Here is a 15,526-nt window from a genome sequence, read left to right as displayed (position 1 = left end):
GAGTACAAGTCCTCTAAATTAGAGTCAGAGTACAAGTCCTCCATGTTAGAGTCAGAGTACAAGTCCTCTACATTAGAGTCAGAGTACAAGTCCTCTATATTAGAGTCAGAGTACAAGTCCTCTACATTAGAGTCAGAGTACAAGTCCTCTAAATTAGAGTCAGAGTACAAGTCCTTTATCTTAGAGTCAGAGTGGTATTCGGACCGATAATTATCGGTCCGATATTATGAATTATGACGTCATCCCGATAAACCCGATAAAAGTATTAATAACCCCGATAATATACAATATATATTTTGGGTAAAAAAAAGAAAGAGATGCTGCGGTGTGGGTGGATTGGGATGAGGGGCGCTTGTTTTTCACTCGGCTCCTCCCGTTCTGCCAGTACTGTGGTATTAGTGGTTTAGGAAGAGGGGGGTTCTTCACAAATCCAGCGCTCCCTAACTCATGCCTGGCTGTGACGTAAATGGCGTGCGGCCGTGAAGCCAGGACAGCAAACAAACATGTCGTCGGTAGTATGGGACTATTTCAAAGTTTCAGAGTTGGATAGTTCGCTTGCTATTTGTATTAACAGATGCAGAAGTTCCACGAGGAGGGAAGAAGGCAACGAGCTATAATACTTCCAACCTGATCAGTCACCTGAAACATCGCCATGGCTACGATGGTGTGTTAAAAGCGTACGAAGACGCCTGCGCTGCTAAACTAGCGGCGAATCCAAAGCCAGCTGCAAAGGCACCGGGGCTTTTACCTATCCACGAGGCTTTTGAAAAAGGCAAGAAGTTTGTTTGGGAAAATAAACATGGTCACTTTGAAGAGAAAAACTGTTCTTGGCTTTGTTTAGTTCATAGTAGTAATGCTCACGTCCTTTGCTCACTACTAGTCTCTTTTTACCACCAGGTGTGCAAAAACTACAGGTACATTTAATATATATATATATTATATTATTATCGGTATTGGTCTTGAGAAGCAGGAAGTTATCGTATCGGTTTCAAAAACCCAATATCGTGCATCCCTAATTAATATCACTCCACAATACGTTACATAGTCCATCTGTTGTCAAACTAAAATGGCCCCACGTCCTCTCAGTGGACAGACTGTAACATTTTAAAATAAAAAAGTCTAAATTGCAAGATGTTTTTTTAACCCTAAATGGGAAATCACAAAAAAAAGGAAATTGGAAGACGCTTCTTTTCCTCGGGTCCCACGAGGATACATTATTATAAAGTATTACTCTAAATATTTCCACATGTTTATATCATTATACTTTATTAATCTTTCATTCCTTTCTTTCAATACTCCGCTGGTCATGTGACGAGGAACAACCAGCAGAGATCTATTTCTGGTGCTCTGTTAACTTCAGGAAATATGTCGGAGAACACACACACACACGCACACACACACACACACACACAAACACACACACTCACACAAGCACACACACACAAACACACACAACACACACGCAACACACACAGGCACACGCACACTCACACACGCACACACGCGCACACCCACACACACACACACGCACACACACACACAGAGAAGTTCCAGACATAATTCAAAGTGATCAGAACACAGAGGTGGTGAGAAGCGTCCATGTGGAGTTACTCTCTGAGCAATGATTGGTCAGAAGAGGAGTCTCTAAAAGCTCTAAAGTCACAAAGAGTTACAAACCTTTCGAGAGAAGAAGAAGAAGAAGCTGCGACACCGCGAGGACAAAGTGAAAGTAAACTGCAAACAGGAAGCCCTTCAAAATAAGAGCCCTTACAGAACAGTGATAGCTGACTTTAAACCGGAAGCTGGAAGCATCAGACAGCTGCTGGAAGGAAGCTCTAGCAGGGGTGTCAAACTCAAGCCCCGGGGGCCAAATCCGGCCCGCGACTTCATTTAATGCGGCCCCACAAGAGCTCTGAAAGAATATAATACGTTTCTTATACGGTTAAATGCCGATTTACAGAAGAACGTTGCCCATAAACTACATGTCCCACAATGCATCTCAAATGTGAATTTCTTTCAGAATTTGACTTTTTTTTCCTTCAAAATTTCACTTTTTTTTACATTTTCACATTTTTCCAGAATTTGGCTTTTAAACAAATAATAATTTTGTGACATTCTCACTGAAGAGACTTCCAATGATTTGCCCTAGACATCTGCTTTCAGACGTAGTAAATTATGAGCTAACCCTTACCCTATCCAGAGATCACCAACTACATTGGTCCAAGGGCCAACATTTATCCAATAGACACTTTCGCGGGCCAGCAATTGTTATATTGCCCAGAATTGTGAAGGGCGGTAGTTGTTGATGTTCCGATGGTCACCTGACTTGAAAATGGGGGTTACAATTGCAGTCTTCCATGCACTTGGGAATGTCCCATGTAATACAGATGAATTGATGATTTGGGTAAGAGGGCAGACTAGGTCATCTTGCAGTGATTTATGTGATGAAGGCGTGTGAGGGTTTCTGCCACAGAGTCAGAGAGTGAAGGCCGGAGTCTGGACATGTTTTTGAGGTAGAAAGCAGATTTGATGTGCACCTGGAAGGAGAGGGTGGTGTCCAGGATGACTCCCAGGTGGCGGAATTCAGTGGACGGAGAGATGGAGCAGCCGTCAATGGAGGGGAGCAGGTCTCCAAGAGGAGCAGATCAGAACCATGAGCTCTGTTTTATTGCTGTTCAGTTTGAGCAGGTAAGATGACATCCAGTTGTTTATGTCTCGTAGGCAGCTGACAGGTGATTGAGGCGGAGCTGAGTGGACGTGTTGGTGCAGAGATAGAGCTGTGTGTCATCTGAGTGAAAGCTGAGACCATGGTGGCGGATGGTTTGACTAAGTGGGAGCATGTAAATGGTGAAGAGGAGGGGTCCAAGCACAGAGCCTTGAGGTACACCTTGGTTGAATGGGTCCGATGGGGAACGGCAGTCACTGATGGTGACAAAGTGTTTCCGGTTGGAGAGGTAGGACTCGAACCGGGCAATAGGTGTGTCCCTGAGGCCGAGGTGGTCAGACAGGAGGCTGAGGAGGATGGTGAGGGATCTGGTATCAGAGGCTGCAGAGACGTCCAGGAGGATGAGAATGCTGATGAGGCCGGAATCAGAAGCGATGAGGTCGTTTGTGATTTTAATGAGAGCAGTCCCAGTGCTGTGGTGGGGTCTGAAGCCAGACTGAAGGGGTTCATCGAGCTCATGGTTGGGCATGCGATGTCCCTCCGGTGTGCTGCTCAGCCGGTTAACGATGGCCCTCCTTAACCGTAGTTGTATCGAGAGGACGCCGGAAGGCTGTAGACAGCAGACACACAGCGCACTCCTCCTCCGGCCAGCCACACGCCGCCGCGGTGCCTTCAAAGATGTCGAGGTTAGCCTACGGGTCGTCGTCTACCGTCATCTTTAGGAGCCCTGCTCTGCTGCAGCTGGAGCGTGGTGGTGCTCTCCTGCATAGCTGCGAGACGCTGGAGAGCCTGAAAGGACGGAGGGTGAGGGCGAATGGGGTAATAAAGGAAGTCTATTTCAAATACTGAGGGGTTCAACTAAAAACAACACTGTGCTGTCCTCTATTTCTGGAGGCTTCAGCGACAGAGACGGTCCTCCTCTCAGGATCCAGCCCACTGCAAGAGCCCAGAACCAGGGTGCTTTTATTCAGTGACTCATTACCTGATTCTGATCAGCTGTCTGGTCACCGGCTGAACCACTCCCCTCACTCCAGCAGCCGGCGCTCTAACCACACCCTGCTGCCACACAGGTGTATGTAGTGTCTCTACTTTAAAGAGTCCTCTCCTGCTGATGTTCAGGTGTATGTAGTGTCTCTACTTTAAAGAGTCCTTCAGGCATTACACACAATGCACGTTGTAGAAATGCGTGTGTGCACCACGACAAAGGAGCCTCATTCACTTTACATTGGGGTTGTTTGCGTGGTGCCGACACGCAAATGTAACAAAGTTCGTCACTCCACCACGCATTGTGGTGTTAAGGAGTCGTGGTGGAGTCACGCATTCTGGTGAGATCAGGTTGTGTATATCAGTATGTAGTGTCTCTACTTTAAAGAGTCCTCTCCTGCTGATGTTCAGGTGTATATCAGTATGTAGTGTCTCTACTTTAAAGAGTCCTCTCCTGCTGATGTTCAGGTGTATATCAGTATGTAGTGTCTCTGCTTTAAAGAGTCCTCTCCTGCTGATGTTCAGGTGTATATCAGTATGTAGTGTCTCTACTTTAAAGAGTCCTCTCCTCCTGATGTTCAGGTGTATATCAGTATGTAGTGTCTCTACTTTAAAGAGTGCTCTCCTGCTGATGTTCAGGTGTATATCAGTATGTAGTGTCTCTACTTTAAAGAGTCCTCTCCTGCTGATGTTCAGGTGTGTGTAGTGTCTCTACTTTAAAGAGTCCTCTCCTGCTGATGTTCAGGTGTATATCAGTATGTAGTGTCTCTACTTTAAAGAGTCCTCTCCTGCTGATGTTCAGGTGTATATCAGTATGTAGTGTCTCTACTTTAAAGAGTCCTCTCCTGCTGATGTTCAGGTGTATATCAGTATGTAGTGTCTCTACTTTAAAGAGTCCTCTCCTGCTGATGTTCAGGTGTATATCAGTATGTAGTGTCTCTGCTTTAAAGAGTCCTCTCCTGCTGATGTTCAGGTGTATATCAGTATGTAGTGTCTCTACTTTAAAGAGTCCTCTCCTCCTGATGTTCAGGTGTATATCAGTATGTAGTGTCTCTACTTTAAAGAGTGCTCTCCTGCTGATGTTCAGGTGTATATCAGTATGTAGTGTCTCTACTTTAAAGAGTCCTCTCCTGCTGATGTTCAGGTGTGTGTAGTGTCTCTACTTTAAAGAGTCCTCTCCTGCTGATGTTCAGGTGTATATCAGTATGTAGTGTCTCTACTTTAAAGAGTCCTCTCCTGCTGATGTTCAGGTGTATATCAGTATGTAGTGTCTCTACTTTAAAGAGTCCTCTCCTGCTGATGTTCAGGTGTATATCAGTATGTAGTGTCTCTACTTTAAAGAGTCCTCTCCTGCTGATGTTCAGGTGTATATCAGTATGTAGTGTCTCTACTTTAAAGAGTCCTCTCCTGCTGATGTTCAGGTGTATATCAGTATGTAGTGTCTCTACTTTAAAGAGTCCTCTCCTGCTGATGTTCAGGTGTGTGTAGTGTCTCTACTTTAAAGAGTCCTCTCCTGCTGATGTTCAGGTGTATATCAGTATGTAGTGTCTCTACTTTAAAGAGTCCTCTCCTGCTGATGTTCAGGTGTATATCAGTATGTAGTGTCTCTACTTTAAAGAGTCCTCTCCTGCTGATGTTCAGGTGTATATCAGTATGTAGTGTCTCTACTTTAAAGAGTCCTCTCCTGCTGATGTTCAGGTGTATATCAGTATGTAGTGTCTCTGCTTTAAAGAGTCCTCTCCTGCTGATGTTCAGGTGTATATCAGTATGTAGTGTCTCTACTTTAAAGAGTCCTCTCCTGCTGATGTTCAGGTGTATATCAGTATGTAGTGTCTCTACTTTAAAGAGTCCTCTCCTGCTGATGTTCAGGTGTATATCAGTATGTAGTGTCTCTACTTTAAAGAGTCCTCTCCTGCTGATGTTCAGGTGTATATCAGTATGTAGTGTCTCTGCTTTAAAGAGTCCTCTCCTGCTGATGTTCAGGTGTATATCAGTATGTAGTGTCTCTACTTTAAAGAGTCCTCTCCTGCTGATGTTCAGGTGTATATCAGTATGTAGTGTCTCTACTTTAAAGAGTCCTCTCCTGCTGATGTTCAGGTGTGTGTAGTGTCTCTAATTTAAAGAGTCCTCTCCTGCTGATGTTCAGGTGTATATCAGTATGTAGTGTCTCTACTTTAAAGAGTCCTCTCCTGCTGATGTCCAGGTGTATATCAGTGTGTAGTGTCTCTACTTTAAAGAGTCCTCTCCTGCTGATGTCCAGGTGTATATCAGGATGTCGTGTCTCTACTTTAAAGAGTCCTCTCCTGCTGTCTGTCAGAGTGTGTGTGCCCCTAACCCAATCATAAGACACATCCTTTAACACGAATGCTAAAGAAAATAAAAGCAGCACACGAGAGAAAATCTGCAATTTGTTCAACTTTATTGAGAAACTCCACGACGGAGCTCTGAGCGACCCGTCAGCCGCTGAGAGCTCGAGTTTCATCTTCAGTGCAAAAAGAGGAGAGCGGTGTCGGATGAACCAACGGCTCTCTCGTCTAAAAACAACTAAACAAAAACAGAATAAAAACAACAAAGCTGAGGTTTCTCTTTTCCTCAGCAGCACATGAACCGATCACTGACGTGCATACATGATTGATCGGTTAGTCGCTCTCTTCAGTCTGCACTGCTCGGGGTGCTTTTATTCTTGCAGTTGGCACATTCACAGCTCAGAGTACTCACCCCTTCACCTGCTTTATTTATTTACTTTATTTTGAAAAGCAGAGGGAAAAGAAAACAATAACATCTGATATTTTTAAAAGCAATTTTAGGGTTTTAAAAAAAAAAGGAGATAATGAACAAATTGCTGTTATTGGCTGATGAGAGGGAGGGGGCGTGGCCACATGAGAAAACCCCAAAAGTGTATTTCAGCAGTGAGAGGAGGAGGAGGAGGGAGGAGGTGGAGGAGGTGGAGGAGGAGGAGGAGGGTCACATGGCGTATTTCTGGGTCCAGTCCTGAGCCGTCTTGTTGTACCTGCAGGGGAGAAATGTTCAGGTGAGATCAGCTGTTAGCGGCAGATCAGGGACGATGCCATGCTTGCAACACAACACACACTCTGTCCCATCCATTTTATGTTCGTCTCCATTTTATATTCAAAATGCTACAAACTGCAGCCAAGTTCAACCTCAGAAGCTGCCAGAAGAAATGAAACAACGTAAAAAATAAATGGGGCGAAGCCTGCGAGCTAGTTCAGGCAGTCAACTGGAGCACCAATGATACATGAACACGTGACGCGCCTCGTCCCTCTAACAACCAACCAATCACATTCTCCTAAACATGCCGCTCTATTTGAGCTGCCAGGTCTTCCTCTGCCCCGCTACGCTGCTGCTGCCGCTGCCTCTGCCGCTGCCTTCATTTGCCGCCTCGCTACTGCCGCTGCCGCCTCGCTACTGCCGCCGCGCTGCTTCCTTCATTTGCCGCCTCGCTGCTGCCGCCTCGCTACTGCCGCTGCCTCTGCCGCTGCCTTCATTTGCCGCCTCGCTACTGCCGCTGCCGCCTCGCTACTGCCGCCGCGCTGCTTCCTTCATTTGCCGCCTCGCTGCTGCCGCCTCGCTACTGCCGCCTCGCTACTGCCGCCTCGCTACTGCCGCTGCCGCCGCCGCCTCGCTGCCGCCGCCGCCTCGCTGCCGCCGCCTCGCTACTGCCGCCTCGCTACTGCCGCCTCGCTACTGCCGCTGCCGCCACTGCCGCCTCGCTACTGCCGCCGCGCTGCTTCCTTCATTTGCCGCCTCGCTGCTGCCGCCTCGCTACTGCCGCCTCGCTACTGCCGCCTCGCTACTGCCGCTGCCGCCGCCTCGCTGCCGCCGCCGCCTCGCTGCCGCCGCCTCGCTGCCGCCGCCTCGCTGCCGCCGCCTCGCTACTGCCGCCTCGCTACTGCCGCTGCCGCCTCGCTACTGCCGCCGCGCTGCTTCCTTCATTTGCCGCCGCGCTACTGCCGCAGCCGCCGCCTCGCTACTGCGCTACCGCCGCCTCGCTACTGCCGCCGCCTCGCTACTACCGCCGCCTCGCTACTACCGCCGCCTCGCTACTGCCGCCGCCTCGCTACTGCCGCCGCCTCGCTACTGCCGCCGCCTCGCTACTGCCGCCGCCTCGCTACTGCCTCGCTACTGCCTCGCTACTGCCTCGCTACTGCCGCCGCCTCGCTACTGCCGCCGCCTCGCTACTGCCGCCGCCTCGCTACTGCCGCCGCCTCGCTACTGCCGCCGCCTCGCTACTGCCGCCGCCTCGCTACTGCCGCCGCCTCGCTACTGCCTCCGCCTCGCTACTGCCTCGCTACTGCCGCCGCCTCGCTACTGCCTCGCTACTGCCGCTGCCTCGCTACTGCCGCTGCCGCCGCCTCGCTACTGCCGCTGCCGCCGCCTCGCTACTGCCGCCGCCTCGCTACTGCCACCGCCGCCGACTTGGTTCTGTGCGTCTGAGAGGCTCTGGGAACCTGCAGGAGAGAAGATGAGCCGCTCGGACTCTGTTTCCGGAGCCATGCTTTGCTTCAAAACGTGCTTCAAGTCCACAAACCCAGCGTGGGAGCTTCCAGCGCTTACCCTCACAGCATGGCATACGTGTCTGTCCACTCCCTGGCGAGTCTCTCATACCTGAGACAGACACTCGCGTCACAAAGGACGCTACGTTGATGCGTTGCTACTTCAGGGAGGCTCTGGGTTTGGAGTCCAAACTAAGGGCGTCTGTGTGGACATGTTAACACCGTTAGTTGTGATTATAATGCACTCACTTTACGGGGTCTGTTTTGTAGATGCGGGCGATCTCTGGCACTAGCGGGTCGTCGGGGTTCGGGTCACATAACAGAGAACAAATGGACAAAAGGACTGCGGAGAGAAACACATGATCAATAAGTTACAGGTATTTGTCACAACTGCACATTGTTGTTTACGTCAGGAGACATCTTGTTTACGTCAGGTTGTCGTTTACGCCAGGAGACATCTTGTTTACGTCAGGTTGTCGTTTACGTCAGGAGACATCTTGTTTACGTCAGGTTGTCGTTTACGTCAGGAGACATCTTGCTTACGTCAGGTTGTCGTTTACGTCAGGAGACATCTTGCTTACGTCAGGTTGTCGTTTACGTCAGGAGACATCTTGCTTACGTCAGGTTGTCGTTTACGTCAGGAGACATCTTGTTTACGTCATGTTGTCGTTTACGTCAGGAGACATCTTGTTTACGTCAGGAGACATCTTGTTTACGTCAGGAGACATCTTGTTTACGTCAGGAGACATCTTGTTTACGTCAGGAGACATCTTGTTTACGTCAGGTTGTTGTTTACGTCAGGAGACATCTTATTTACGTCAGGTTGTTGTTTACGTCAGGAGACATCTTATTTACGTCAGGTTGTTGTTTACGTCAGGAGACATCTTGTTTACGTCATGGTGTTGTTTACGTCAGGAGACATCTTATTTACGTCAGGTTGTTGTTTACATCAGGAGACATCTTGTTTACGTCATGGTGTTGTTTACGTCAGGAGACATCTTATTTATGTCAGGTTGTTGTTTACGTCAGGAGACATCTTGTTTACGTCAGGAGACATCTTGTTTACGTCATGGTGTTGTTTACGTCAGGAGACATCTTATTTAAGTCAGGTTGTTGTTTACGTCAGGAGACATCTTGTTTACGTCAGGTTGTTGTTTACGTCAGGAGACATCTTGTTTACGTCATGTTGTTTACATCAGGAGACATCTTGCTTACGTCAGGTTGCTGTTTACGTCAGGAGACATCTTGTTTACGTCATGGTGTTGTTTACGTCAGGAGACATCTTGTTTACGTCATGGTGTTGTTTACGTCAGGAGACATCTTGTTGACGTCAGGTTGTTGTTTACGTCAGGAGACATCTTGTTGACGTCAGGTTGTTGTTTACGTCAGGAGACATCTTGTTTACGTCATGTTGTTGTTTACGTCAGGAGACATCTTGTTTACGTCAGGAGACATCTTGTTTACGTCATGGTGTCGTTTACGTCAGGAGACATCTTGTTTACGTCATGGTGTTGTTTACGTCAGGAGACATCTTGTTTACGTCATGGTGTTGTTTACGTCAGGAGACATCTTGTTTACGTCATGGTGTCGTTTACGTCAGGAGACATCTTGTTTACGTCATGGTGTTGTTTACGTCAGGAGACATCTTGTTTACGTCATGGTGTTGTTTACGCCAGGAGACATCTCGTTTACGTCAGGTTGTTGTTTACGTCAGGAGACATCTTGTTTACGTCAGGTTGTTGTTTACGTCAGGAGACATCTTGTTTACGTCAGGTTGTTGTTTACGTCAGGAGACATCTTGTTTACGTCAGGTTGTTGTTTACGTCAGGAGACATCTTGTTTACGTCAGGTTGTTGTTTACGTCAGGAGACATCTTGTTTACGTCAGGAGACATCCTGTTGTTTACAGGAGAAATCTTGTTTACGTCAGGAGACATCCTGTTGTTTACAGGAGAAATCTTGTTTACGTCAGGTTGTTGTTTACGTCAGGAGACATCTTGTTTACGTCAGGTTGTTGTTTACGTCAGGAGACATCTTGTTTACGTCAGGTTGTTGTTTACGTCAGGAGACATCTTGTTCTTGTTTACGTCAGGAGACATCTTGTTTACGTCAGGAGACATCTTGTTCTTGTTTACGTCAGGAGACATCTTGTTTACGTCAGGAGACATCCTGTTGTTTACAGGAGAAATCTTGTTTACGTCAGGTTGTTGTTTACGTCAGGAGACATCTAGTTTACGTCAGGTTGTTGTTTACGCCAGGAGACATCTTGTTTACGTCAGGTTGTTGTTTACGTCAGGAGACATCTTGTTTACGTCAGGTTGTTGTTTACGTCAGGAGACATCTTGTTTACGTCAGGTTGTCGTTTACGTCAGGAGACATCTTGTTTACGTCAGGAGACATCCTGTTGTTTACAGGAGAAATCTTGTTTACGTCAGGTTGTTGTTTACGTCAGGAGACTTGTTTACGTCAGGAGACATCTTGTTCACGTCAGGTTGTCGTTTACGCCAGGAGACATCTTGTTTACGTCAGGTTGTCGTTTACGTCAGGAGACATCTTGTTTACGTCAGGTTGTCGTTTACGTCAGGAGACATCTTGCTTACGTCAGGAGACATCCTGTTGTTTACAGGAGAAATCTTGTTTACGTCAGGTTGTCGTTTACGTCAGGAGACATCTTGTTTACGTCAGGAGACATCCTGTTGTTTACAGGAGAAATCTTGTTTACGTCAGGTTGTTGTTTACGTCAGGAGACATCTTGTTTACGTCAGGTTGTTGTTTACGTCAGGAGAAATCTTGTTTACGTCAGGTTGTCGTTTACGCCAGGAGACATCTTGTTTACGTCAGGTTGTCGTTTACGTCAGGAGACATCTTGTTTACGTCAGGTTGTCGTTTACGTCAGGAGACATCTTGTTTACGTCAGGTTGTCGTTTACGTCAGGAGACATCTTGTTTACGTCAGGAGACATCCTGTTGTTTACAGGAGAAATCTTGTTTACGTCAGGTTGTCGTTTACGTCAGGAGACATCTTGTTTACGTCAGGTTGTTGTTTACGTCAGGAGACATCTTGTTTACGTCAGGAGACATCTTGTTTACGTCAGGAGACATCTTGTTTACGTCAGGTTGTCGTTTACGCCAGGAGACATCTTGTTTACGTCAGGAGACATCTTGTTTACGTCAGGTTGTCGTTTACGTCAGGAGACATCTTGCTTACGTCAGGTTGTCGTTTACGTCAGGAGACATCTTGCTTACGTCAGGTTGTCGTTTACGTCAGGAGACATCTTGTTTACGTCAGGTTGTCGTTTACGTCAGGAGACATCTTGTTTACGTCAGGTTGTCGTTTACGTCAGGAGACATCTTGTTTACGTCATGTTGTCGTTTACCTCAGGAGACATCTTGTTTACGTCAGGAGACATCTTGTTTACGTCAGGAGACATCTTGTTTACGTCAGGTTGTTGTTTACGTCAGGAGACATCTTGTTTACGTCAGGTTGTTGTTTACGTCAGGAGACATCTTGTTTACGTCAGGTTGTTGTTTACGTCAGGAGACATCTTGTTTACGTCAGGAGACATCCTGTTGTTTACAGGAGAAATCTTGTTTACGTCAGGAGACATCCTGTTGTTTACAGGAGAAATCTTGTTTACGTCAGGTTGTTGTTTACGTCAGGAGACATCTTGTTTACGTCAGGTTGTTGTTTACGTCAGGAGACATCTTGTTTACGTCAGGTTGTTGTTTACGTCAGGAGACATCTTGTTCTTGTTTACGTCAGGAGACATCTTGTTTACGTCAGGAGACATCCTGTTGTTTACAGGAGAAATCTTGTTTACGTCAGGTTGTTGTTTACGTCAGGAGACATCTAGTTTACGTCAGGTTGTTGTTTACGCCAGGAGACATCTTGTTTACGTCAGGTTGTTGTTTACGTCAGGAGACATCTTGTTTACGTCAGGTTGTTGTTTACGTCAGGAGACATCTTGTTTACGTCAGGTTGTCGTTTACGTCAGGAGACATCTTGTTTACGTCAGGAGACATCCTGTTGTTTACAGGAGAAATCTTGTTTACGTCAGGTTGTTGTTTACGTCAGGAGACTTGTTGTTTACGTCAGGAGACATCTTGTTCACGTCAGGTTGTCGTTTACGCCAGGAGACATCTTGTTTACGTCAGGTTGTCGTTTACGTCAGGAGACATCTTGTTTACGTCAGGTTGTCGTTTACGTCAGGAGACATCTTGCTTACGTCAGGAGACATCCTGTTGTTTACAGGAGAAATCTTGTTTACGTCAGGTTGTCGTTTACGTCAGGAGACATCTTGTTTACGTCAGGAGACATCCTGTTGTTTACAGGAGAAATCTTGTTTACGTCAGGTTGTTGTTTACGTCAGGAGACATCTTGTTTACGTCAGGTTGTTGTTTACGTCAGGAGACATCTTGTTTACGTCAGGTTGTCGTTTACGCCAGGAGACATCTTGTTTACGTCAGGTTGTCGTTTACGTCAGGAGACATCTTGTTTACGTCAGGTTGTCGTTTACGTCAGGAGACATCTTGTTTACGTCAGGTTGTCGTTTACGTCAGGAGACATCTTGTTTACGTCAGGAGACATCCTGTTGTTTACAGGAGAAATCTTGTTTACGTCAGGTTGTTGTTTACGTCAGGAGACATCTTGTTTACGTCAGGAGACATCTTGTTTACGTCAGGAGACATCTTGTTTACGTCAGGTTGTCGTTTACGCCAGGAGACATCTTGTTTACGTCAGGAGACATCTTGTTTACGTCAGGTTGTCGTTTACGTCAGGAGACATCTTGCTTACGTCAGGTTGTCGTTTACGTCAGGAGACATCTTGCTTACGTCAGGTTGTCGTTTACGTCAGGAGACATCTTGTTTACGTCAGGTTGTCGTTTACGTCAGGAGACATCTTGTTTACGTCAGGTTGTCGTTTACGTCAGGAGACATCTTGTTTACGTCAGGTTGTCGTTTACGTCAGGAGACATCTTGTTTACGTCAGGTTGTCGTTTACCTCAGGAGACATCTTGTTTACGTCAGGAGACATCTTGTTTACGTCAGGAGACATCTTGTTTACGTCAGGAGACATCTTGTTTACGTCAGGTTGTTGTTTACGTCAGGAGACATCTTGTTTACGTCAGGAGACATCTTGTTTACGTCAGGAGACATCTTATTTACGTCAGGAGACATCTTATTTACGTCAGGTTGTTGTTTACGTCAGGAGACATCTTGTTTACGTCATGGTGTTGTTTACGTCAGGAGACATCTTATTTACGTCAGGTTGTTGTTTACGTCAGGAGACATCTTGTTTACGTCATGGTGTTGTTTACGTCAGGAGACATCTTGTTTACGTCAGGTTGCTGTTTACATCAGGAGACATCTTGTTTACGTCATGGTGTTGTTTACGTCAGGAGACATCTTATTTATGTCAGGTTGTTGTTTACGTCAGGAGACATCTTGTTTACGTCATGGTGTTGTTTACGTCAGGAGACATCTTATTTAAGTCAGGTTGTTGTTTACGTCAGGAGACATCTTGTTTACGTCAGGTTGTTGTTTACGTCAGGAGACATCTTGTTTACGTCATGTTGTTTACATCAGGAGACATCTTGCTTACGTCAGGTTGCTGTTTACGTCAGGAGACATCTTGTTTACGTCATGGTGTTGTTTACGTCAGGAGACATCTTGTTTACGTCATGGTGTTGTTTACGTCAGGAGACATCTTGTTGACGTCAGGTTGTTGTTTACGTCAGGAGACATCTTGTTGACGTCAGGTTGTTGTTTACGTCAGGAGACATCTTGTTGACGTCAGGTTGTTGTTTACGTCAGGAGACATCTTGTTTACGTCAGGAGACATCTTGTTTACGTCATGGTGTTGTTTACGTCAGGAGACATCTTATTTAAGTCAGGTTGTTGTTTACGTCAGGAGACATCTTGTTTACGTCAGGTTGTTGTTTACGTCAGGAGACATCTTGTTTACGTCATGTTGTTTACATCAGGAGACATCTTGCTTACGTCAGGTTGCTGTTTACGTCAGGAGACATCTTGTTTACGTCATGGTGTTGTTTACCGTCAGGAGACATCTTGTTTACGTCATGGTGTTGTTTACGTCAGGAGACATCTTGTTGACGTCAGGGTGTTGTTTACGTCAGGAGACATCTTGTGACGTCAGGTTGTTGTTTACGTCAGGAGACATCTTGTTTACGTCAGGAGACATCTTGTTTACGTCAGGAGACATCTTGTTTACGCCAGGAGACATCTTGTTTACGCCAGGAGACATCTTGTTTACGTCATGTTGTTGTTTACGTCAGGAGACATCTTGTTTACGTCATGTTGTTGTTTACGTCAGGAGACATCTTGTTTACGTCATGTTGTTGTTTACGTCAGGAGACATCTTGTTTACGTCAGGAGACATCTTGTTTACGTCATGTTGTCGTTACGTCAGGAGACATCTTATTTAAGTCAGGTTGTTGTTTACGTCAGGAGACATCTTGTTTACGTCATGTTGTTGTTTACGTCAGGAGACATCTTGTTTACGTCATGTTGTTTACATCAGGAGACATCTTGCTTACGTCAGGAGACATCTTGTTTACGTCAGGAGACATCTTGTTTACGTCATGGTGTTGTTTACGTCAGGAGACATCTTATTTAAGTCAGGTTGTTGTTTATGTCAGGAGACATCTTGTTTACGTCAGGTTGTTGTTTACGTCAGGAGACATCTTGTTTACGTCATGTTGTTTACATCAGGAGACATCTTGCTTACGTCAGGTTGTTGTTTACGTCAGGAGACATCTTGTTTACGTCATGGTGTTGTTTACGTCAGGAGACATCTTGTTTACGTCATGTTGTTGTTTACGTCAGGAGACATCTTGTTGACGTCATGTTGTTGTTTACGTCAGGTTGTTGTTTACGTCAGGAGACATCTTGTTTACGTCAGGAGACATCTTGTTTACGTCATGGTGTCGTTTACGTCAGGAGACATCTTGTTTACGTCATGGTGTTGTTTACGTCAGGAGACATCTTGTTTACGTCAGGTTGTTGTTTACGTCAGGAGACATCTTGTTTACGTCATGGTGTTGTTTACGTCAGGAGACATCTTGTTTACGTCATGTTGTTGTTTACGTCAGGAGACATCTTGTTTACGTCATGTTGTTGTTTACGTCAGGAGACATCTTGTTTACGTCTTGTTTACGTCATGTTGTCGTTTACGTCAGGAGACATCTTGTTTACGTCATGTTGTTGTTTACGTCAGGAGACATCTTGTTTACGTCGGGTTGCTGTTTACGTCAGGAGACATCTTGTTTATGTCGGGTTGCTGTTTACGTCAGGAGACATCTTGTTTATGTCGGGTTGCTGTTTACGTCAGGAGACATCTTGTTT

The 15,526-nt window shown here is 46.1% G+C and overlaps 1 protein-coding gene across 1 annotated transcript in view; it reads right to left on the bottom strand.

The window, feature by feature from the left end:
- Positions 1-6,051: 6,051 nt before the first annotated feature.
- LOC117442235 (ubiquitin-conjugating enzyme E2-17 kDa-like) overlaps positions 6,052-15,526 on the bottom strand; it is a 34,091-nt gene continuing 24,616 nt past the window's right edge. The window contains exons 6-7 of the mRNA XM_034078236.1: positions 8,413-8,506; positions 6,052-6,659 (exon numbers count right to left, since the gene is read on the bottom strand). Of these exons, the coding sequence (XP_033934127.1) occupies positions 6,614-6,659; positions 8,413-8,506 (140 nt within the window). The 3' untranslated portion in view covers positions 6,052-6,613. The remainder of the gene's footprint in view (positions 6,660-8,412; positions 8,507-15,526) is intronic.

The sequence above is a fragment of the Pseudochaenichthys georgianus genome, unplaced genomic scaffold (genome assembly GCF_902827115.2).
Source record: "Pseudochaenichthys georgianus unplaced genomic scaffold, fPseGeo1.2 scaffold_373_arrow_ctg1, whole genome shotgun sequence".
In the NCBI taxonomy this organism is placed as follows: Eukaryota; Metazoa; Chordata; class Actinopteri; order Perciformes; family Channichthyidae; genus Pseudochaenichthys; species Pseudochaenichthys georgianus.
Note: the sequence above shows the minus strand (reverse complement) of the source record. Positions and strands in the feature narration are given on the sequence as shown.